Here is a 25513-nt window from a genome sequence, read left to right as displayed (position 1 = left end):
TACTCCGACCTTTTTAACATCAACGTTTAGTCTGTGAACGAGAGATCGCGCAGAAAGGAGAAGAAAGAATCGCTTCTCGTTTGTCTTTCGGCGAATGGTATAAAATCAAACGGCCGGAGCGAGGATTTTTCACAAATTTTCTCCGACGCGGGACCCGTCGTAAAAATTTAGTCGGTCGGTAAAGAAACGTGTTTCGGCAAGCCGCGTAAAAATACCAGCGGTCCCGTCACTCGTACGGTTAACGTTCACGCCTTCTTAACGTCGAGTTACAGCCACTTTAACGGAGTCTTTAGGGCTTCAAATAGATCTCTTGCCGGCCCCTGACGCGCATCCTTTTCCATCTAGACGTTTTTAAAGCCGCGACGCTCCACGAAACCGCTCTCGGCATTCCGTGGCGCCCTTTAGCCCCCGGAGGTAATTAACGTTAAATTGTTGCCGTCATTATCGTACGATATTTCATTGGCATCTGGTGTCTGTCGTTGTTCCCGACTCCACAGACGGGAAATCACGTCAATTTCTTACGTTTGCGTTCTTCTCCTCGTTTCCATTGTTACGGCTCTGTTTATGTCGCCATCAAGTGCGTGGATCAACGATTCATTCGCTATAAATAGGAACTTTAGAAAAATCGGTGCTTCCTTTGAGAACTTTCACCGAACGACGAACAAAGAAACCATACGTCATCAAATGCTTTGTACGTTTTTATTTTCCATTCTTACTTTGAAGTTGAAGTTGACAACACCGCTAACTAACCGTAATGCTCCGCATCGTAGTTCGACACGAGATACGATTACGTTCCGAAATAAATGGCACGGAATTGAAACTCGTTCGCTAACGCGGTAGTACGTTCATCGAGACGTTTAAGTTCGAAACAATATTCTACGCAGCGCGGAGACAACAGATAACATAGCTGGAAATCCGATTAACTTCTATCCACGAGCGATAGAGACAAATTGCGATCACGCGACTCGTTGCATTTGAGCTATGTTTCGCTGGCAACTGAAAGAGAATAAAAGAGAGAAAGGATCACAGCAACGGTTAATTTGTCGCGAAAAAGAGGTGCTGTCGGGGTCCGGGGCCGTAAATGCCGTTGTCGTACAAGATCTCGCGCGAAGAGGAGGAGGTGGGGTCGCAAGGAGGTCTGAAGAAGGCTCCTGCGCCCTCCTTACGTACTCGAGAATTCAGCGACGAGAAAAAGACACATGGTGGAGGAAGGTGGAAGGAGCTGCCTTGGCAAAGGAAACGGCCAGGGACGGAAGGGGAGAATCGGTCTAGAGACTCTGTCCATTCGTATCCCTGGGTCCGCCATCTTTTTCGTGCGAATTGCGCGCGCGTATTGCGTTCCTATCGGTCTCTGACTGCGTTTACTTCTCCAACGGGCACTCTTTCGCTTTAACGGATTTTGCCCTCTCAGAGTGAATCGAATCGTTAGCCTCCGGCGAGACTGTCCGCGCAGAATTACGTTTGAAATTGTCTCGCGTGATTCCGTGAAATCGGCTGTTAGACGATTATCACGTCGGTTGTTTCGTTGTCGCGTGTGCCAGTGGTGACTAAGAGCGGCACATTGTCAAGTTTCTCCGATTACTTCGCGCGAGCGGCGATAACTCGCGATCAAACCGCTACTTAGCTCAACTTCGACACGTGTAATCCTGTTTATGAAGAACCCTTTGCTTACCGGTGCGAGTCCTGTTCTCCGAGAACTTGGTCTTCGCGCTTTCGCCTCTTCTTCTGCGTGTCTGACACGCGTGTATGCATAGATTAGCGTTTCGTGAGGAAAAACACCGATAAAGGAAACCGCCGTGTTAGCTTTTCGAATTTGGGTCTTCACGTTCGCAAAACGTGTCAGTCGAACGTGTCAGTCGAACGTGTCAACGTGACGTGTCGTGGTCGACGGATGCCTATCGAAATTCTTGGAAACGATCACCTTCCGAGTCTAAATTAATCAGACGGACGACTTTCAAGAAAAAATTCAAGAGCTAGCCCGAGGGTCTTTTATCGTCACTGATATTGGAGCACGATGTCTATCGGCCGATCGATTACCGCGATAGTCCGCGGCACGAAATTATAGGTTTGGACGGACGCACTTCCGGTCCTTCGGCTCGTGATCGTGCTAACCGATCGGACGATCGACGAGAGATCCATGGTTGCAATATTTCGTTCATGTTCGAAATGAACGTTATTTACTTACGAAACAATCGTTAATAAAATGACGACGCGATCGATCCATGCCAGATCGCGCAGTCATCGACAGAGGCGACGATTTCATCGATCGCGCGCGAGTTTATTCAGTGCAGGTATCGAACACGATATCGATACATTGTAAATTCGCGGGCATCGAGAATAAGGGGTTGCCGCACTTACGTCGAAATTACACGTTCGTACCGGTAAATTATTCCTCATCATCGACGTCGAGAGAGGCTGCATTCTCTTTACACCTGCGTCACGCACCGCTTATTCGTGCATCGGATCATCGATAAACCATACTTAACGTTTTCCACGAACCATTCGCTTCTCGACTGGCTCGCGCGTACACTCGAGACCGAACAGCTCCAAGCGTCTTCCAATTAAAACATACGCTATAATTACCCAGCAATCATGATCGAACGTTTCTCGTGGCTGGATTTGAATTTTATTTCTCAATCACTCGCGTTTCTCTTTCTGCCTGTGGCGCACGAATACGGCGATGCACGAACGAAGCCTCTCGCGTAGAGAACCCGTCAGAGAGTTCGTTTCACCCTTGGAGAGGGGTTGATTTGCGAACGCAACTGTCACCGAATCGTCGACGAGTAAAAGAGACCGGTGGTGGGTTTGTCAGGGCTGCAGAAGCGAACCGTGGTGGAAGGTAGAACGATAGAGGAAAGGACGGACGAACGTGTCAGGACTGTTCCTGCAGGCCCAGGATCCGTAGGGTTTTCGCGGCGGTGGTTGCTGCCGCGGGGGTGAAAGCGGGCTTTTAAAAGGTTCCGATGGGAAACCCAGCAGGGCGTGAATGGCTCCAGACGCGCTGGAGGAGCCGAAACGTTCCGTGAGAGACGAATTGGCGAGAGCGAGAATGACGGGACGAGACGAGGAAGGAACGAGGCAGAGTCACGGGGAAAAGAAAGAGACACGAGTATAGGACGCATACAGAGAAAGAGGATTGTGCGTGCACGGAGACACACGCGCACACAGGCACGCATGTGTCACGGCCTCGAGGTGTTCCACCACCTCCTCCTCCTCCTCCTCCTCCACATACTCCTCCTCTTCTCGGCTCTTTGTTCACGAAAGTTCGGTTTACCTCGTTCCCTTCCGAGACCGGGTCTGTCCGGGTGTCTGCTTTTTTCTCGTCTATTTTTGCGCCAGCTTCTTTCCGAGCGCGCGAACGAGCCTCGAACGACCAGAGAAGACCGTTTCGCTCGTGGAAATAGAGAAACGCCGGTACTCCTAAACGATTATGGCGAACGCGTGTCGTTTTAATCGAAGATTTCGCTGTAGCGATATCGTGGGACTTTGCGTACGTCTCTTAGGGTCGGATATCGAAAGGGGGCACATTTTCGATAGCAAAAAAGCCGTGCGAGATGATGGTGCGAGCGAAAGTGGTCGCGACAGCTCGTTCACCACGAAAGTTACGTCAATGTTGATGAAAATAAATTAAGTCGCATACGAATTGCGGTGAATCGGAGGTCGACAGGATGATCTCGTGGATGATCGGCGCGTCGTCCAATTTCACGGTGGAACGCTATTTAAGTATCACTAGCGATAAATTATCGGACGAAATTTGTAGCCGGCAGCCACGGGGCGTCGAAATATCTTACGACTATTTAGCGCGACGTGGAATCCCGCTTTTCGTAAACACGTCCACGCCGCGAAAAATATGGACGCGTTATAAAAAACGGTGGCGACGTCTCCTTCCTCCCTCTTCTCCATTCTTTTCCTCCTTCCTTTTTCTTCTCCGCCTCTTGTTCGACGAGATTTCTTTCCTGTCGGAGAGCAGCGAGAAAACAAAGGGGCGAAGGGAAAATCGTGCGTGTGAAAATAATGTTTCCGATGATCCTATTTATCACGTTTCCCGTGGGCGTCCTGTCGCCTGGCCTCCGATTTCGACACGCGCTCTACGAATAGAAAGGTACTACGTGAGCGAACAGTTTTCCTCTGACTCGTCTTCTTCTCCTCCTTCGATTTCGTCTCCTTTTCCTCTCTGCTTCTACAACCAAGCGGAATACGCGAGACCAACACTCTCTTTATCAACGCGACGATACACAAGATCCTCTCTCTCCCCTTCCACCCTTTCAGCTCTCCGGAGCTCGTTCTCTCGAAATAACTCCACGCCCTTGCCGTATTAATTACCAGGATTCATTTCATCCTCATTTACCGCGAGCTAATTTACCGCGCGGAGAAGCCTACGCGATATATATGTACGCAGACCTTCCCTCGTGAGTGCTCTACGCGAGAGATCGACGACGCACGCTGCCTTTGGGAAGCGATTAATCGCGGGATCGCGCCACCGTTGCCTGCCTAGAACGCTAGAACATGGTTCGTGGAATCAGAGGCAACAAACGGGGAGAATTAATATACACGAGACCAGTATTTTTGGAATCCGCGCGTGATTAAATTCCGCCCTGTCCCAACAGAGGAGTCGTTCGATGCGTGACAGATATATTTCGATATAGAAATATTTATCTAGCAACACGCGATGCGTTGCTACTTTATCGCTAGCGGTGATAAAACGAACGCAAGAAAATCAATCTAGAAATAATTTGTCTCGCTCGTTCGCTTTTCCACTTCGTCGTTAACTCTGTTGTCCGTGTAGATAATTTGTAAATGCTAGGAGTATACGCGCGATTATCTAAATAACCAGGACTCCGTGAATTATATCCGTCGATACTGCGTCGACGAAGAACATTCAGTATTCTAAGCAAAAATAATAGGTTGAGACATTGAGCAGTCGTATGATTATTCAAACGTAATGGAAGCACCAGTGCGCGTAAGCGCAAGGTAGCCAGAGGTGTCCACTGACGATAAAAGTTGTACGGAAGCACGATTCAGAGACGCCTTAACGAGAAGTTATTAACGCAAGATTATTATGTAAAGCACTCCCCGCGATTAAAACCTATCGGTATATTTATCGATTCGATTTCGATGTTGCGTTTGTTTATATTTTATTTTTTAACAAGACGTGCAACAGGTATGACGTGCATTATGACCGACGAGACAAACGATTTTTTATCTTTGTGTAGCTCTTGCATATCGTACGAATGATTAACATTAATTAAGCAGTTATCGTGGTGGTAATGTCTTGTTCTCCTTGCGTGATATCAATCTCGTTTTTTAAGCCGAAGTACTATAATGCAAATTTCAAACCTGATCGATTACGCCAACCACATTAATTATCGATAGTTTTGCGAAGCTCGTCCTTTCCGACCTAGGTCCATCCATCAACAGATCGGTGGCATTTTTTTTTTTTTTTTTTTGGAAGTATCGTCTGTTCCTTTGAATATCAAGCGCGTATGTCGTCGACTCGTGTAAAACATATTTGCAATTTGCCGTTCCGAAACTTGTTCCGTGTTTGCACGCACTATCTGTATTTTCACTCGAACGATATCGTATAGTGTAATGTAATAATCCTTTGTTACATAAAACGTGGAATATTTTTGGTCGAACGTGTACAACAATTAGGCTGGAGAACGACGTACGCATCAAGATATTTGCTATCGTTGGTCTGATTCTGGTTCTCGACGTGGCGATAGCAGCCAAACAAAATTGAAGTACTTTCGACGAAAAAAAGCGGTCGGGTGCGTTTCTTTCGGCATTAACATGCGACAAGCGTAATTTTCATGCGATATTTTGGTCGTTTGTAAAAGCGTAAACAAGGATCGTTGATGTACGAAGGCTGGCCAACAATTTGACTTGCTCCAAGATAAATTTCCATTTAATTTATTCGGTCTGGAAAGCTTCGAGTGACATTTACGGCAAATATACTCGGCTGTCATTATACGAAATTACGTGACAATTATTGCTATCGGAGGACCCTGATCGCGAGTGAACATTGATGTCGCACTGCATAATTCCAGCCACGGGAAACATAGCACGTACTTCGTTTGAAACTTCGATCAAAGATTTCCGAAGTGAATTATAGTTCGTATTTTTTATTATTATTTGTTCCACCTCTCGATCTCCTTCTCGCGTTGACGGTCCTTTTAAGGAGTTAATTGTCGTGTGTCATCTGTTGTTTAATAACGACAGATACCGCTACTCCATCCTCGATTATCGTCCATTAAAGTAACACGGAATTGCTATCGAGTTATCGAGCACGCATTTATAATCGGATCCGCGGCGATAAGCGTGTATCACCTGCTTTTGAAATTACCGTCATTACCGCTATTAACCCTTTACTCTAGAATTATTTTTAAAACCGATATCGCCTGGTTAACTCGCAATTTATTTCCATGTATCTACTTGTTTTATTCGACCTGCGAACGTTTTTCTTTTCTTCCCTTTTTTTTTTCTTCTTTTTTTTTTTACCTACGTACATCGGTACACGGTGTTAACTAAGAGCTGTTGACGGAAACGACAACGAAACGGGTAATATGAATCAGCGGTAATATGAGTCACGGACAAAGGGTCGAGGAAAGGCGTAGGGATTTTATATCGTACCACGTTATTGCCATATAATTTGTTTACGTACAGCTTTTCTACCTTGTTTCGATACTCGAGCGCGATTATCTAAACGTAATTCGTTCGATGTATCAGATATCGTCCCGAAACTCGTCCTTCTTAATGTTAATTCAATTAAATTTCCTATCTAGCTGATTATCTTATTATTCGGTGTTACCACCACTTCAAATTTCATTGACAAGATCACCTCTTATCTCCGCTTTCGTCAAAACCGCTGTTAATCAGTTTTTTATCGAACCATCCACCCGTTCCACGATATCTATCCACAAGTTCACGAACATCGTAACCCATACGGCCAAAGATTTTTTATTCTCCGTTTGTTCGAATAATCAGAAAAAATCTCGATCGCCTACCGTTCCGCTCAAACGCTGAAAATACCTCCAATCGTTTATTCTTACGTGTATATTTGCATACATATACACCATACCTACGTTAAAATCCGTAAATTATTTTCCTTTTTCCTATAAAACGTAAAAAAATAATTCTTTCACGGTCGTTCAAATTCTTAACCCCGCCCAAACCCATAAGGAACACCTTCGAACCACACCCTATACACACCCATAATCAGCTGGCCAAAGCAAGCGAGCATGTTGCTAATACGTCCCGTTAAAATCATTTTAGCTGCTGGTGAGCGGCGGACAGCCAACGACGGCGACGTCGCCGGCGATGTCGTCGGGAGGCGCACTCAGCCCTGGCGCGCTCTCGCCTTCGTCGACGGCGACGACGACCGGCGCCGCGGCCGCACCCGCCTCCGGAGGAGCGAGCACCCCTGTGGCCGGCACTACGGGACCTGGTTGCTGCGAAAACGGCAGGCCCATGATGACGGACCCCGTGACCGGACAAACAGTCTGCAGCTGTCAATACGACAGCGCGGCCAGGTTGGCACTGGGCGCGTACCCGAGGCTAGCACCCACCGCAACCTCCTACTCGTCTTACCCTACGCCGACACCCTCCACCACCGATCAAGGACCATATCCTAGCATCGGTATGGACAGCTCCGCGTTCTATCCTCCTTTGGTGAGTATCACTCGTCTTGTTTCCTTGTGCGCTGCTCTCGTTTTTTCTTTCGTTTCTTTTCCTTTTCTTTTTTTTCCTTTCTCTGCAAGAAAGAAGGTCGCAGGTTAATTGCGAGAAGCTAATTAGCGATATTTACGCAACGACAAATGAATTATTCATAGGTGATTATTCAACGAAGCTGTTGCGTACGGCAATGTTTTGTAGGGTGGGTGGGATTTGAATATCGTGTACAGCGGTTAGCGAGTGTCGCGAGATTTAAATAGTAAGATCCCGGCTTTTTTTCGAATATCCTTCCGAGATTACAGAATATCTCTATGGTCATTGCATATGAGGAATTATTTTTATTCGACGCAGCCTGTATGCTCGTCTAACTAAAGAATTTCGTGTCACTCTTTACATAGCTCGACGAAATAACTTTCGTTACTTAGAAACGATAAATTACACGAGTTGCGTATTGTAGCGCTAATCGAAAGACTTACGAGCGCGTCGTATTTATAAACGCGATCGTTAAACGGTTTATTAGCTGCGTTTCGAAAGAGGAAAGCAGACGTCCGCCCTCTCTGTGCTTTTGCAATACGCTTTGTAACGTTTCACGCGTGAAATATGCGAGACCATCGTGGTCGCAGACTGATCGGACCGTCGTGCTAGGCGTGCCGGACAATTATTACTCTCACTGGCCGAACTCAAGACGGATTAGCGGTTGGTCCTGTCACGAATTAGCTTGGAATCCCGGTTGATGGAAACGCGGAGACGAGTCTCTCTCGCGCCCGCTAGAACCACCGAGAAATCCATGCGTCTGACTCGATCGCGTCTTCTAGCCGCCTCCGTCGCCGGCTGTGTCGAATTATTCACGCGCGGCTGTCGCGAGCAGAACGATAATCTCGTTTAAGTTTCGGTTCGCGGAAGACGCGTCTCGCGTCGTCTAGCTACGTCTAACGAGGACTCCATGATGGATTCACGGTTATATTTCAGGGGCGAATCTCTCTCGCCAAAGACTGCCCGGGAATCTTGTGAAACACGCGTTTCTCGTGCAAACATACGCGTTTCCTCCCGGCCGTTTTCATCGCGCGGAAAAAACACGGCTAAGAATAAGTCACGTCGTGGTTGCGTTAGGAGAAACGCTTTTACCCGAGACGAAAATGACATCGCGAAGATCGCGGCTCGCGTGCTACCGAACAAAAGTGTCGGCGTGGGTAATTAAGTCACCGCGGACATTGAAATTACATCGAATCGGTATCGCGTGCAGGACACGAAGAAATAGGTAGGCGGAGCGAGAAACATTCAAGTTCGTTGTAAAACTTGTTCGAAGCGAAAGGAGCTTGGGATCGACACGACGCGGCACGGTCAGAATTCTGTTCGATGTACGTGCATTTAGTTGAGAAGACTGCGACGACTTTATACGCGTAAAGTGGAGAATATGCAGACCATCGGTCATTCTCTGTAGGGCGTTGAATTATTAAGAGATGTTATTAACTGGTACTAGATACGTAATGTGACGTCTGGAAGAGAGGCATCGGACGATGTTACGTAGGCGGATGAAGTGTTTTGAACACGACAAAAATGAACTCTAGACGGGAGATTGGAGCGAGATCACGCGTGTAGAGCAAAACTGTTTGCGTTTAATCGCGAGCATATCGACGATAGCCTGATAAAACGCGGTTGACGTAGACGTATAGAAATAGACGCGCGATCGTATCGGGGTTTCGGCCAATTTATATCTGCACTCGAGCGTGGATACTCACCACCGGGAGGTAGAAACGATAAAAAGATTGGCGTGGAAAACACGCTCGGTCCGCCAGATGTTGCAAGCCCATTTGAAGCGACTTCGACCGGCGAGCTTCGAACCAAGAAAGGGATAGACAGAGAGAGCTGATAATTAAATTCTGCATTTATTGCCGGCGACGCGACGTTCTCCTTTTTGCCGCCGCAGTTCTCTCGTAGTACGTTGCGAACGATAAGTACATTAATCCTTTGCCAGAGTGAAAGGTCAATTCGAGACACGCCGTATCATACGTTAGAATATCGTGTCGGTGAATTTTTATCGTACGAAACACGCGTTTCCTGTGGCGTGCATCGAGCACCGTGTACGCGTTTGCTTTCCTTTCTCATACGACGGATCGTTCGTGCAATTAGATTCGAACTTTGTTCCAAAATACGTTGCTTCGAAGATAATAACTGGCGCGTTATTAGCGTTATTTGGCTTTCGTTGTACGAGAAAGTTCTCCGGGGTGGAGAGAGGAAGCGCGCCCAATTAAATTTGAATTTATCGGCATAATTATACTAATTGGTTGTTTTGGACGAAATCATGGAACAATCAATCTTGCGCCCCTCTGCCAACCAGTCGAGACTGATTGGATAAAGGCAGGCAACGAGTTCCAGGTACAGACTTATCCCTCTATGGCACCGTCCGGAGTGACTCGTCATTCTACCACTTAAACGCAACAAGCCATTTAAATCTCGCGTACAAAGACGTAATCGAAATCAAATTGAAACTGGAATTCGTTTAACGCTCTTTCAACATCGACACGGAAGCAAAATTCCACTGGTTCAGGAATAGATATTTCCGTGACAAAAGTGCCGGTTTTCTTATCTTAACAGCTTCTCTCTGAGCGCGATTTAATTAACGGGACAGCCGCCTTAAAATAGGACAAGGTGACGATGCGAGGTAGACAGAGTGTAACCGAGTATTTAACTGATCGAGATACGAATGTCCGTGATATCCACGTTTATGATGAATTTCTACCTCGAACCGTGCACACAGCCAATCAGCAACGCGTGCCTTTCGATAACGACCGGCCACCTTTCATTGGGTGAAATTATACGGTCGCTTTTTACATCGCCAAATGGAACGAATCGGATGAAATCGCAGATAACCAGCGATTTCGACTGTCGCGAGCCTCATCGTTCCATGACATTCAAATTTTCTCGGAATATTTTCCGTGCCCCGCGTATCGATCGCACGACACCGATTCTCAAGTTGGAAAGTTATCGTCGTGACTCCATCTAGCGGCCGATAATGCGCGCGTGTCGTTACACGGTTTGGTTCTTTCGAAGCGTTTATCTTCACCACCGCAAATGCTAACCGCGGCTTTTTGATCTTCACCGCGCAATCAGTCCCGGTCGGAACTGATAACGAGAGATACCATCGCTCGTCTACTTATCTCGAACAGTCAAGCTGACGAAACGTAAGAATGACTTGGATTTTGTGCGCGATTCTTTGAAGAGGGTTGCGAGTCGTGACCATTCGATGATAGGTACCAATTACGAGCCCTAATTACGCTGGTTAATAGCATTATAGTAGTACGAGGAATGAAACGAGACGGGAACGTAATGAAAACGTAGAATCTGATAAGGAAATTGAAAAAACGTTTCATTGAAAATAAGAGTATTTGCAAGTACTTTCTCCAGCGACTTTATTATACAGCAAACGCTGTCAATGTTTTCCCCTGTTTCGGGGGATTAAATTTATAACAGACATGTAATGTAATAGTCACTTCAGTTCATAGAATAGAATTCTCTTGCACAATAATGCACTAATTAATATTAATGAATTGACAAGTAACATGTTGTAAATTATACACTTAGCTGACTTGCAATTTGTAAAACTAAGTTATACCTGTTTTTATTGCAAAATTGCTACTGTCACGCAGAAGAATTTATTAGCATAAGTAATTTGTAACCTGTAAGATTTCGCTATTAATATTCGTTAAATTGTGTTATACAGCACAATCAAGCCGTTAAAGACCCAGTACAGTACGTACACAGCATACATGGTAGAAGTTGGAAAAGCAAAAATACCGTAACTTACGTTCTATTATTTTCAAGATATCAAAAATCTATGAAATTCTCAGAATTTCTCTTTCCAGCAACGATATTAAAAAGTAAAATTCGATGATACGAATCGAAAACAAATTGCAAATAAAATGTTACGCAATGCCGTGGCGCTGCCAGTTCTTAATGGGTTAAATAGAACCAGTGATTCAAACATATCCAATCGCTCGATTCCCTTTCCCCTGTAAACTCGTAATCGTCGACCTTAACGGTTCACGTGATTCCATGACAATCAGCATTATGAATGTGCCAGCGATCGACGAACGCACGATATCGGGTCGACAAATTAATTTAGATTGGCGTTTTATCGGCGATAGGGTGCGGGTGGCTCGCGAACGCAAGGAATGCGGATTGAAACGCACAGGGTGTGATTTCTGTTATTTCACAGTTCGTTTCGCGAGTGCGTAGCGTTTTGAAGCGGATGTTAATCGATTCTGGGATATTTCCCGACACGTCGTACGCCAATTATGACACCGTTTCTCGACAGTGTCATTCATAAATTGTCGCTCGATTAGGCGCGGAACGTTATCGACTAGAAGTTCGATACCTGGGTGAAAAATTGTGTTCCGCGCGATTCTTAAACGCTGCCGTGGCTCGTTCTCGATGCTCTTCCCCAACGGGCCGATGAAAGAGGAAGCGAAGGAAAGGCGGGAAGCAGAAGTAGCGCTGCAACGAACCTACTTATGGAGTCGATACTGGTTCAGCTGCGTTTGGTGTCGTCGAGGTTGTTGTCGTTCTGTTAATTAAATGGAATTGCGAATTAAGTTGGTTCTCTTTAAAAGTACATAGAGAAACAGGATTTCGTACTTATCGTGTGATGTACGAAACTCAGACTTGAAGGGATCCAACGTAAATTTTTGTCGTTTGTGTCCTTCAAGATCGAATCACAGCGACGAACAAGTTCAACCTACGTACAACGGTGTTGTTAGCAATCCTCGAGACACTGCTTCGGTAGATTTTAACGTATCGTTCCAACAATTCGTTTCACTTTATAATTGTCCCCCTCAATCTAGTTTGTATCCGATTCAAAAAGGTTCTCACGCGTTTAGTTAATGGCTCAAGGCCGTATATTATTCCACTTTTCGACTACAAAAGGATAAAAAGATTACCGTTGCAACGACTTAGAAAAAGATTGAAATTTCTTGTGTTTTATCTGGAAACACATGTTGGCGTGATCCCACGCGATTATTCGAATAAATGGAAATAGCGGACGTTTCCTGTCTCTTCGCAGAGCGGGCTCGTCCGCTCGAATCCACGCGGTCGCATGTCTCCGGCGCAATGAAAGAGCCGTTGGAGCATTCCGATCCGCGATATCGCGAAATGCGTTACTTTACGGCTCATTGATAAGCGTAACACACGTAGCACTCTTAATCGCGGACCGTTTACGCTCTTATAATTGGCAGTTACGCGCGGCTCGCATGCGATACAATGTGCCTACACGGTTCTTGGCTTGGTGTAACGCGTGTTTCGCGCTACGCTCGTACCACTAATGTATGTAAACGCGTCCCCGGTAAATACACAAGCGTTGCCCACCGATCTTTATTCCCCGACATCGTTATGGTGTCCGGCTGAAACTTGATAATGCTCGTTGCACACGTCGCTTGTGTAACATCCTGTAACGTAGACGCGTTCTAAGTTGGAAACGTTCGAGTCAGAATACCAGAGTTCATCGCGTTTATACAGACTAGGTATAGGAGGCACGAAATTATTTGCTGAAGGCTGCTCCTCTCAACGCCAGCGTTGCAGACAACTCCTCCCTCTACTGTTTCTTAAATCCATGTGTAATGGAGGGGGAAGCGTAGCGAGATCGCAGCGTCAAATGCTGGTAAATATTGTTGGCCAAAGTCGATTCCAGGTATTCTCTTCTTACGACTTTGCTGGCGGTATTACGTTTCTGTCACTTTGATCGGTAGAACGTTAGAATGTTTATTCTACTACCCGAGCATTAACTCCATTGTTTTTAACCGTGTTGCTTTTCCTCGCTTCTTCTTTGCGTTTGTATCTCTTAAAATATAGACTAGAAGACAACAGCAGGATTAAGCAGAGGTAAAGATATGCACAGACAGCGCGAGGCTGTCTCGAGGCGGGTCGACGAGTACCGAGTTTTTGGCAACATCAAAGATGCCCCGCAGCTTCTTACTCGTTTCGTTTGGACGCGTATTGAATGACTTTGTGGAAAGCGTAACCGTGGCTCATCCTGCCTCGCTTGCTTGCTTCGCGTACTCAACGTGACCGCACCAGGCTCGAGCGAGGCAGGTATCGGGTGAGCAAGCCTCGCGGGTCAACCTTGCACTATCCGTACATAGCTTAATATAGAGAATACATCGACATACAAATTTGTGTAACCCGCTTTAGATTGAGAAGCAAATCAGATTGCTTTTAAACGACCTGACGCGACGAATTGAATTTATTTACTACAATGCGTAGTCTCCTCGATACGTAGCTGGAAGGAAGTCGAACCTACTGCAGTCCCCCGTGTCAGACGTCAGACGAAAAATTCAACGCGGCTCCCCTATCCGGACGGTAGTTGGCGTTATTAGTCGGGCTTGACCGATCGACGCTCGAGGAATGCCATTTGTCGTGAGACGATGCGCCGAACGTCATAGCTTTGCACCTTTATCGCAATAAATTGCAGCTAGCCCGCGGCCTGCTCGCCCTGGTCAGCCCTTCGTGGAATTTCAGCGGCGTCGTGCAATTTCGTGCACGCGACGAGATCGTTCAGCCTCCCGCGGTCGTGCGACAACCGAGCCAACCGAGGAATGTCATAAATGGACGACCAGCGGGAATTTTGAGAATTTTGACGAGCCCGCGGTCACCCTCCGCTCGCGATATCGATGCCCCCTTGACGTTCGTGCAACGTCGTTTAACCTCGCTAGGAGGCGGAAGGATTTAAAAAGTGTAACGCGCAAGTTGCCAGCATCTAGGGAATTTTCATAGTACTTTGCTTAGTAATCAGGTTGATAAACGTTTCTATAAAAATAATACTTATTTGCATGTATCGTACAAAGGATAAAACGGTGGGTGGCACACGCGTGAAAATACGACCCACCAGTACCCGAATTGGTAATAAAGCTGCGTTATCGTGTGAAAATAGTTGTTGCTCGCCAACTAATCTTATCTGAAAGGGTGAAGTTATTAGTAACGCATATCGAATATAATGTAGATAATCTTATCGCTTCTCAGATATATATATTGACTACGAAATGAAATAAAATGTAGTCGAGTTTGATAAGCAACGGTTTTGTTTCGAGCAACTTTTATCCTATCAGATGTTCCGCCATTTGAGTCGCGAATACGCTGAAACCGTTCGCTTTATTTTCCCCATTTCCCGCCGGCTAACTCGCATCGGATCGGGTATTCCTCTTGCTGCATGGCTCCCTGAACGTCTTTACTGGGCAATAACGCCTTTCTGGCGCGATGGACCTTCGCAAATTTCCACGTCGTGATGATCGTTCGCGTACATGGAAAGAAGAAACCCGTAAGACTTCAGAAGAAGAAAGTCGAATAAAAGTCTTTGATTTCAGCTCGGTACTTGACTCGCGAACACGCATTCTGTTACCTAAGAGGAGCGCTCGCGCGCCAGCTCGAACGCGTACACGAAATTCTTACATAATGAGGTGATTCAAATAAGGTCATCGACAGGCGGCACATGCAGCAACGACGATGCTGTCGTCGCGCAAACCAATAGCGGCGTGAATTTCCTCGTTTCAACTTGTTCCTCTACGTTGCCGTTGCTCCTTCTCGTGTTCCTTCGATCTTTTCTTCCTCGTTTCACCCGTGACCCTTTGTCTCTTCGAAAGACGAGGAAGGAAAAAAATAGAGAAAGGCAGAAAAAGTGGGGATCGTTAAGCAGGAAGCATGTGCTTCCGACGATTCGGCCGGCGCGCCGTCGTTTCGACGAGCATTATAATATAATAAGAATCGGATTAGCATTGAATGAAGTGGGTGGCGCGAGAGCGAAGAGCGATAAAGGAACTAATAAAAAGCGGCCTCTTTTAGCCGACCACGGTGGTCCTTGTTCAACGCAAGCTCTCCGCAGAATAAATAGTCTTCCGAATAGAGAGCATGTACGATCTATCATCTCGCGAATGAAGGAACGTTCAACGAAATCTCGCGAACCGATCGCCTCGTAGCTTAGAATGTTCTGAAAGCTGCTGTCCCACGCGAAAACTCACTACGGCTTCATTATCGTTACGCATCGATACTAAACTCCGTCCGATCCCTTCGACCCACCCTGTCGACCGTTAATTAAATTATCGTCGAGCCGAACTGCTGGCCGAGCCTCCAACTTTAAACTTCGAGGGCCTCGTGTCACGTCGTCCCCTCTTTATATTCGGCCAACTTTTCCGCCGGTTGTCTTTTGTCGCTGACCTCAGGATCGAACTCCGCGAAACGGCGCCGTCCAACTTGCCATTGTACTCGGCCGTCAAACTTTCGGGCAGTACGGCCGCGTGTGCTAATTGGCCCTGTGTGTATGTATATAAGTGTACGTGTGTGTATTTGTGTGCGCGCGCGGGCGCGGCGAATCACGGCTTCCCGAGGGTGTGGAAGAAGCGTTTGGATTAAGTTTTAGAGTAACGTGGTAAGGTTTGTTTTAGCTTTGTTTTGTGTTACACGGAATTAAAAAGGGTTGGAACCTTTCCTTTTTTACTAAGCATCGGTTTAGCGGTTACAGGTTCGAAGCTTTCTATAGCGAAGGAAAGGTTAGAGTTCCGGCGAACAGTACGTATCATGCAACATAGTCGTAAAAAGAACTCTCAGCAAATAAAGTAGATGCCGTTCTCTCGCTTTCCTTCTCCATACGCGATCAAGGACGAATCGACGAGAACTTGGAAATTTTTTAAATTGTAGCACCCATGGAACATGGAAAAAAAACTTGCGTTCGCCATTTCGTTCACCTTTCGAGTATCAGAACCACGAACAACGAAAAGAACGAACGGAACGTTTATTCGGCCTCGAATCTAACGTTAATCGAATTTATACGCTTCCACTTGCTGTTTAATAATTTCTAGTCTCGTCACGTATACTCAAATGCACGCCAGTCGCAAATCGCTTCATCGCAGTCGATCCACCGATATCCGTTCGTGCACGTGCTCTCTGATAATAATCGGCCGCGACATCGTTTTTCGCCCGGAGACGCGGCTGTGTCGTGACGCACGCTGATCAAACGGCGAAAGATACCGTCTCTGTAATTTCTACGAGCGTTTATCGGAAGAGAAAGAAACGTATAGGTTTCATATTCGAAAGTGGAATGGTTCGTTACTACAGATATATTAATTGACTATGATTTTAAAGCTAATATCGGTCGCTTGTAGTTTCGAAGACCAGATATAAGGATCAAGTCTATGCGAGGCTTGTCATCTGTCCTAATGCGTTCAGAAAATTCGACTGGCGCATGTTTATTGCTACCTTAATAATGCACGGTGGGTCGTATAATCGGCTGGTGACCGAGCGGCGTTCCGCACTCGTAACAATAGTTGGAGGCGTCGACGGTGGACCACCCGCGGTTCTCCATTAAAGTTGCCTCCGTGGAAAGAGAAGGCATGGAAGTCCGGCAACAGGGGACAAATACGTGTGCCCTTTCTTTCTTTCTTTCCTCTTCTCCGCTTCTTTTTTACATATTGGAAGGAAGAAGGGAAAAAAGAAGGTGGTGGCCCACAAAGGTAGCCACGGCTACCGGAGCGGAGCGGATTCGAAAATCGAAACGAAGGGATGAACCCGGCGAGAATTAAGAGTCAGGGAAGCAAGGCGAACGAGTCGCCGCCGATCTGTGTAACGCGAAACTTCCTGGCGCCAAACGGCTTTAAGCCTTCGTTCTAATAATATCCCATTGTGCTACCATTAGCCAGCAAACGCGCCGCCACCGTTTCTCGTGCTTCTCCACCCCCAAACGTCACTGCCTATTCTCTCCTTTTTTTCTTCGGGTCTCTCCTCGATTCTCTGTCTCTGCCTCGGAGCAAGGGGCGTCTTTATGACGCGCTTTGTACCGACACTTGGAAACATCCAATTCCCGCGAGTCGGTGCTCCAGTAGACATATCCGGCCGAGACGGAGTCGCAGCGTCTGCATTGGCTCGTTTAAAACTCGAAATTTTCGCTCCCTTGCCTCGTTCGTGTCTCTCTTTCTCCAACGTTTGTTTCGTTTTTCCTTTCGAAGAACCAGGCGAAGTGGAAGGAGAAAAGAACGGCGAAGTACACGATTGTTCGCGGCGATAATCGTCCCTGGAATCGTTTTATTACTGGCGAACGAATTCGCTGGTGGATAATACGAGCGTTTCTCGTGGGTGTAGCTCGATTAACGGATCGTCAGTCACTCGTCGATGGATTGACTGATCCGCGTGACCTCGTTGGAACGAACCTGCGCCGCGGCGAGATTGCCGCTTAAGATGATGGATCGATCGATTTTAATTCGGATGGACCGTTTGCATAAATTGCCGCGAGTGGGCTGCTCCGTTCGGGACAGGGAATATTCGAGCTTGGAGACGAAATTAGTCACGAGGCGGTGGTAAAAATAACCGTCGCTTTTGTATATCATTCTTCATGGTCGCGATTCTGGTGCTTGTGCCGTTCTTGTTAACATACGAATGCGATATCTCGAATGGTACGTGTAATCGTACGGATAAATGATACACGTTGTTGAGTTTTATACCGTGTATTTATTTTAGCTTCGCCGGAAGGTGTGCAACTTGCCGAGACAATGTATTCATCCTTGGTAACCATCGTCGCTTGTAGCTAATCGATCATCGTTTTAAAAGTTGGTGTAGCGTTGTCATATGGTATCCAATGTTTACAATAAAGCTAGTTGTAACATTGCGGTCTTAAGCGCTCTCGCACGGCTGACCTTAATACGCAGATAGATAAGAAGGTGGAAGATGGATCGTGTTGTTCGTTTTCGTCTCTTCTCCTTGATGTTACAAATAATTACCAATTAATAATGCTAATTTACGCTATCTAAAATTAAATTCCTCCATGCGGAAACAGAATCTTTACTTACTCTCTCTTTTTTCTTTTCTTTTTTTTTCTTTTTTTTAATTTCCTACCGTAACTTTGAAGGGTACTTTGAATTTCTAATTTCTACACGTTCGAGTTGCCGCAATCTCTACTAAGGTAATTAATTATGCGATTCGATTGCAGGGAAATCCGTACGGATTGAAGGACACGACGGGAATGGGGATGACGGCGGATATGGGTGCTGCATGGGGCACGGCCGCCCTCCAACCTGCCGCTACGGGTTACTATCCCTACGATCCAACCCTGGCCGCCTACGGGTGAGTTTATCACCAGGTTTCATGGTCTCTCGGCTCCATTAGATTAAACCACCAGCCGCGTTCCACTCTCTCTCGTCCCTTCGCGTGGCTCGAGAACCGCTCTCGGTGCCGCCATTAAAACAGGAGTCACGATCTCTCGTACTCGTTACACATATCCCGGCAGCAATGGTTATCGTTATCGCGAATTCGTAATATCTTTGCCCCGATATAACCGGAGTGATACACAATTTTAAGCGGTCCGTTGATGTTTATACCAAACGGACAACTGCCTTTTCTGCTTCGCGTTCGCGTTTAAAGGTACTCGATTCGAATCTCAAAGTCGCGACTTTCGATTCTTTTTACTTCATCCAAGGAGGCTTTACGAGACGATTGTAAAATCGTCTGAAAACAACGGGATAAATCGTCCAATTCTTTCTATCTTCGCTCGTTTCAAGAGTCGTCGTTCTTTATTCCACGTGCCGTTTCAATCATCATTTCTCCCCATCGAGTCTCGAGACTGGTATTTACAAAACAACACACGCCCAAACGAAGGTAGGCGACAATTAATCCGTAAGAAGGGTGACGAGCAAACCGGATGCTCGTTCTTGCCGCTCGTGGATAAGAGTTACGAGGGTGCTGTCAACACGAGGACCCCTGCACTTCATCTTGTAGGGAAGCTGCGGAATATCGATGGCGAGAAAGAGGTGGTTGTCGCGCATTGGGGACGACACCGTCGATCCGTGGCCGCAAACATTGTATCGGAGTAAGTGATTTCGTCGGTGACGGTGTGTATTTTCAGCGGGCGGATAGAGGCCGGCCCACGGGATCCGTATTTTCGTTACGGATCCGTGTTTTGATTAATAATGGCAGCACGGACGAAAAAGTGACGGGCGAATTTACGACGGAAATTTATTTCGCTCTCTCGCGTAGCACGCTCGACGCGCGCCGCTGTATCGCGATACATCGGCGATATATCAAAATCTGTCAGAACGGTAGAACGATTATTTATCGGGGCAGAATTAAAATTATGGGGAAAAAGTCGCTCTTTTGCCGCGGCGACACCAACATTCGCAGGTGGCGCGTTTACTCGAAACACGACGTGCAAAAATAAAAAGAAGGCAAAGGGACATGGTCACCTTTCGCGAGTGGCAATTTCGTCGTTGGTGGAGCGTCGAACGGGGAACACGGAGGAAAATAAACCAGGTCGCGTTACTTTCTTCGTGAGAGCGTTTTATGAGAAAAAAAGACGAAAGAGAAGCTCCGCCCTGGTAACCTGCATGTAACAACCCGGCTCGAAGGTGGCGCGCTGGCTACGGTTCTTGGTAGCTTCCGAGCAGCTTTCGTGGGAACGAACAGGGTTATTTTCGAAAACCATGTGTCGCGTGCCGTTGACAAAACGAGACATCGACGTAGATTTCGACGCTAGGCGTAATTGGAAACACTTGGTTCCCCTGCAGCTCTCGATTTTTCCTCGTGGCTCGTAAATCTAAATTCTCGTTTCTTTTTCGCTCTTCTTTTTTTCTCCCCTTTATTTCAAAACACGTTTCTCCACGGAGACACGTTTCTCGTTTCACGAGAGGAAATTTCGATGGATAATTAGAAGGGAAAAGATCATTGGCGGTGATAAGAATCGCGAGGAAGAACTCGATATCGAGCTAGATCTCGATCGACAGCCGTTCGAGTTCCTTTGATCTCGCCGAACGGCGCTTTCTCGTCATCGTTGAACGTGACGTGGTCAGGTCGGGTCGTCTTTCTCTCCTTCTTTCTTTCTCTCTCTCTCTCTCTTTCTCTCTGTCTCTCTCGTTTGTTCAGGGGGATGAGAAGACACAGAGATTCGAGAGAAACCGTGCACGGCGAACGGTTACAAAATGGCTGTAGGCAGCCGAGTGGGCGTACGTAATGGAGGCTTCCAGGTTGCCTGTATACATATATAGTCGCATTGCGAGTGTAGGGAGAGCAGTAGGTCTCTCTCCGTAGGAGAGCGAGTGAGTGAGTTTATTGATTGGCTTCCTCCCGGGGTTGGCTCGCCTGTTCGCCAAGCCTCTCTAGTCTCTATTCTCTCTTTCGCTCGCTCTCCCTTTCCCTCCCTCCTCGCTCTCCCCCCTTGCCGCCACTCTCTTTCGCTATCAAGCTCCTCGTTCCTCGGTCTCTGCTACGTTTCTCCTCTCCCACCTCGTCTTCTTCCACCTCTAACGTAGCTACCTCCTTCCACCCTCCAAAGCGAGCCAGCTCCCACAGGTGCTTTACTTACTTTGCTTAGCAACCCTCGTGTCCACACACAAACACGCTAGGCTCTCTGCACAGTTCACGCGCGTGTACACCTCCTCTGCTCGGCTTGCTCGCTCGTTCACGCACCACACGTCGCAGTTTTGATTCTCTCTCCTGTATCCACCGGTACTCTCTGTCCCTCGCCGCCTCTTCCTCCTTCTCTTCTACCTCTTTCTCCTCCTAGAGAATCCCCGCTTCCAACGAACGCGCGTACACGTCGCCGCGAAGCGTGTGTGCGCGCTCGCCCCGTGCAAAACTCCGAACTGTAGGCATTGTTTATCGTGGAATATTCACCCTCTTCGCTCGGGCGGCGCTCACCATTGCTCGCCGAGCCTCTATTAATTTACTTGCTTAATAATACGACGGCCCTCTCTCGCCCTCTTTCCTCGTTGTCCTCCCTCGTTCTATTTGTCTCCTCCACTCTGTGTCTGTGCTGTGCTCCTCGTCGCTTCGCTTCTTTCTCTCTCTCTCTCTCTCTCTCTCTCTCTCTCTGTCGTCACTTTCGTCGTTGGCGACGGGCCGCTATTGTTTCATCAGCGGCGCGCTCGCCGGCTCTCCGCTCGGTGCCGCGTTTCGAACGCTTGAATTGGAGAACTGTCCGCTAACAGGCTGAAGCGACTCGATTGAGACGGACGGATGAGGACGCTGTGATTACAGGAAATGAGAAATACGTCGTTAGGATCCTTTGGGAACTGTCGCCAACATCCATGTGCCTTTGCATCCTTTCTTCCGTGACGCTGAATTCGAAACCCTCGTGCCGTCTGCTTCTGTTTTCTCCTTTTAAAGAACTTCCGTTACCTCTAATCGCTACTTTGCTGAATTAAATATTTTAAACGCCGAGTATGAGGGGAACATGGGAAGAATATTGAAATTACGGAATCACTAACTGTTTACTAATGGCGTGTAATAATAGTGTGAAAAATATCGCGGCTAGTATTTATCCAGTTTGCCGAAAGGCTCGTTCCACGACAAGTTTCCCACGTGGTAATCAATACAGTTCATTTAATTCTATTGGAGAACATTAATTTCCTGAAACAATTTATAGCGCGAGCTAACGTGATCAATGTTTTTCTCTTTTCTTATACATCGGCGCTCCTTTTCGATTCACTCCGTCGAATAATCTTCACGAGGACGAGTAAAAGTGGCGCAGATGCTGGCCACGTACGGATCTTCTCCGGAGCTTTTCCATTCGCGAGCGCCATTTTTCACGTAGATCCCGCGACACCCTCGCCCTTCTGTTCTTCTCTTCCTTCCCGTTTTAACTCTCCAAGTCCTCTCGCGATACCCCGCTATTTCACTGCTGAATAAAAAATCACAGTGAAACGGCGTCGGCCTTCCTTGAGAAACTCGTCGACGAAACTCTCAAGAACCATTACGGTTCCATCGGTCCGTCGCTCTCTTTTCTCCAAATGTTCTCGTTGGCTCCTGTTAATTGCCTCGAAGCCGACCGCCAGTCTTTTCACTCGTCGAAACCGGAGAAAATCGGTCGCAACTGTACCGTTTTCCTCGACTTCGCCGACGGTCGTTCCAAACTATGAAATCGCGCAATGTTCTCGAACGCTGTTGCTCGAGCTAACTCAATTCTGGCTCGATGCGGAGATACCGCTTTTTATCCGATCGTTAGATACAGACGTCTACTATGGAGACGAGAAGCGGTCTCGCGCGAGGGAGAGCTTTTTCCCGCGATGGAGCCGCGACCGGTTGCGAGCACGATTTTTCTTTGCTCTCGTCGTCGCGTAGATCGATCGGTATCTCCAACTTTGCAAGAAAAATTTCTCGCGTGTTTGCCAACTCTATAATCGACCCTTACCATGTAACGATCGTGAAATTTTTATGCTAATCCGGAGGTGTGGAATTTTTATCGTTTCGCTGGTAAAAAGAACCTTCGTTAACTTTACTCTCGTGTAAATCGTTTTATCGGAATTAAAATTATAATTCGTGGTCCGCTTTCCGTAGGAGCTCTATACAGTGACCTTGATATCTTGTTTATCTCGTTTATGTTCTCAATATCCTGATTGTTTTAACATGCTTATAACAGTGGCACGAGAGACTTTTCCTAGACTTTGTAACAGGACTACTACTTCGATCACGAAGGTTTTGAAAACGTTACTCTGCAAATTATTCGTTAGATTCTATCCAGCACTTGAGTTGAAAGATTCTCGTGATTTTCCTATTAATACCTCCTTGTAGCACCGTGTAGACTGCAAAAATATCGATCCACCATTTAATCGTTAACAGTCAAATTCTATATACTTTGTTCTCTCAACAATTCGCGTTTGTTCGAAATTAACGCAGTCGAAAGTCTTCCGAAACTCGTACTAGAATCTAAAATGCTTCCAAAGGCGACATCCACCTAGCCAGATATAATAGATGTCGCGAGTGTTCCAAGTAGCAGCGGACAACCATTAAACCGTCGTTCTCGCGCAAGAGTAAAATCGTTTCAAACACGAGTCGGGTGAAAAGGATCAGCGACGACGCGACGCTTCGGATTAGATAAGAGGTGGCGAAGTTGTCGTCGCCGAGTGCAGCAGTTGCAGTTTCACAGAGAGAGAAAGAGAGAGAGAGAGAGAGGGGAGGCGGGTCAGTTGGATGCAGCGCGCGCGGAGCAGACGCGGCGGTAGGTAGGTTGCGTGGTGCAAGCACAAGGTAGGTTGGTTGGCTGGCTGGTTGGTTGGTTGGTTGGTAGGTTGGTTGGTAGGTAGGTAGGTAGGAAACGTTTGCACATCCGGGACCGGGCGTAACTATCGAGGCTATATACACGGCTCTATACGAGGCCGGAGGACGTAATTACGCGCGTTCTGCCAATATTGGTTAACCTTTCGAGGTTGACGCCACCATATGCAAAGCCCCTAATGAGTCGCTCGAGTGGCCCTGGTGTCTAGTATTACGCGCTCATCTCTACCCCCCTTTCGCATCGTTATTACCTACCGGAGCTATTCGACGATATCCTCTCTTTTCCACTATTTCCCACCCTCGCGCGCTCACCACTCGCCACGTCTCTCCGCGTTGCACCCTTCTTCGTTTCTCTCGTGTTTTGTCCTTCTAAATTTGCGTACGTTTTCGTCCCCATTGCGATAATATGCGACGAGAACTCGTCACGATCGTCCGACGATGAATATTCGTTGACCGATTCGTTGGTATCTAAGCTCGAGATGTAACGAGAAGCGTGGATGAAACGCGAAAGGATAGTTTGCTTGCTGTGCGAGGAGAATTCGATTAAATTTTCGCTGGTCGTTGATAGCGACGTTGTACGCTGTTGTAATAATCGTATACGCCGACACTGTACGTTGATCGTTACTGCACATGTACAGCTTGCGATATTTTCATCTCCAGCAAATTCTGTTTACACGATTATTAAAATTGGAGGATTCAGGTATAAAGCGTGTTGTTTCGGAATTTTACTCGATTACCAACATCCAATATACAGCACGAAATTCCAAGCGTTCGTATCTGAAACTCGATTTCGGCGATCGATCGTGGAAGAGCCCACGCAGTTCAGATTCCTGACGATTCTGCCCGAGTGCTTTTTCCCCTCTTTGCTTCTAAAGATTCGCACGGCCGTGTCGCAAACTTTTACGCGCAAGACCGTGACTCGATCTAACCTTCCTCGTATAAGACGCGAGCTTCGCTGGTTGTCGCATCTGCATTGCATCGGGGCGCAGAACGATCGCGTCGATACATCCGAGCGATTCTCCGCTGGCACGCAACGCCACACTTAGTATGTAAATCGCGGCCCCTACACACGGCCAAGCGTTCGAATACGTGTGGATAATTGCGCGGCGGCAGCGGGCTGGCCCCCGCGCGCGTGTGGGAGGCAGTCGAAATTGCGCATATCAATGAGGGGGGGCTCGGGCGTCGATTAAATCTAGAGGCGGCGGCCGCTGTCAATTTCTAACTTCCCGCCCCGGCTATTCGCAGAACCAGTTGTTACGTTTCCACCGGTGCTCCCGCAACTTTATATGAACTGTTTCGTCGATCCGGCCGCGGCTCTTGCGGACAAAGAAGCCTCGCCATTTCGTAGGCGATTTCGTCGCTGTATTGATACGAGGATAGTTTCGATGGAAACTTTTGTTCCGTCAGAGAGGAACTCTCTTTGGCGTTGATCTATGGATAGCCGTGGATGGAACGGGCTATAGTCGAAATAGTTGCCAGAGTGATAATAACGATTAAAAGTTGTCGCAGTACTGAAATGTATCGACACAGTTCAAGCGCGTTAATGTTAAACACAAGGATAGTTTTTGAACTCGATAAAAGCTACCCTCAAGATCCTACCTTTAGCGTGTCTCTTACCATCGAGAATTAGTTGACTCGTAAACAATTAATGGAAAATCCAAGAAAAATTCGGTAGTTGGTTCCTCGTACCTGATTCTACCTTGTTCATCTTCAACGTGAATCCTGGAAGATACCCAGAAAGGCACCGACTTTTCCTCGTGGTCCATTTTCTTTTCGTCGTACTCGGATAATCTGGAACAATCTCGATCGATCGGACGTTTTCGAACGA

At 47.1% G+C, this 25513-nt stretch overlaps 1 protein-coding gene across 2 annotated transcripts in view; it reads left to right on the top strand.

The window, feature by feature from the left end:
• Window positions 1-25513, top strand: part of LOC117235112 (homeobox protein caupolican-like) — a 74086-nt gene that overhangs the window by 29653 nt on the left and 18920 nt on the right. For both annotated transcript variants that reach the window (XM_033496845.1, XM_033496846.1), the window contains exons 2-3: window positions 7273-7668; window positions 18632-18765. In XM_033496845.1, the coding sequence (XP_033352736.1) occupies window positions 7273-7668; window positions 18632-18765 (530 nt within the window). The remainder of the gene's footprint in view (window positions 1-7272; window positions 7669-18631; window positions 18766-25513) is intronic.

Source organism: Bombus vosnesenskii, unplaced genomic scaffold (assembly GCF_011952255.1).
Source record: "Bombus vosnesenskii isolate JDL3184/JDL3185 unplaced genomic scaffold, Bvos_JDL3184-5_v1.1 scf7180000013314, whole genome shotgun sequence".
Lineage (NCBI taxonomy): Eukaryota > Metazoa > Arthropoda > Insecta > Hymenoptera > Apidae > Bombus > Bombus vosnesenskii.
The sequence above is the reverse complement of the archived record's forward strand: the minus strand, read 5'-3'. Positions and strand labels throughout refer to the sequence as shown.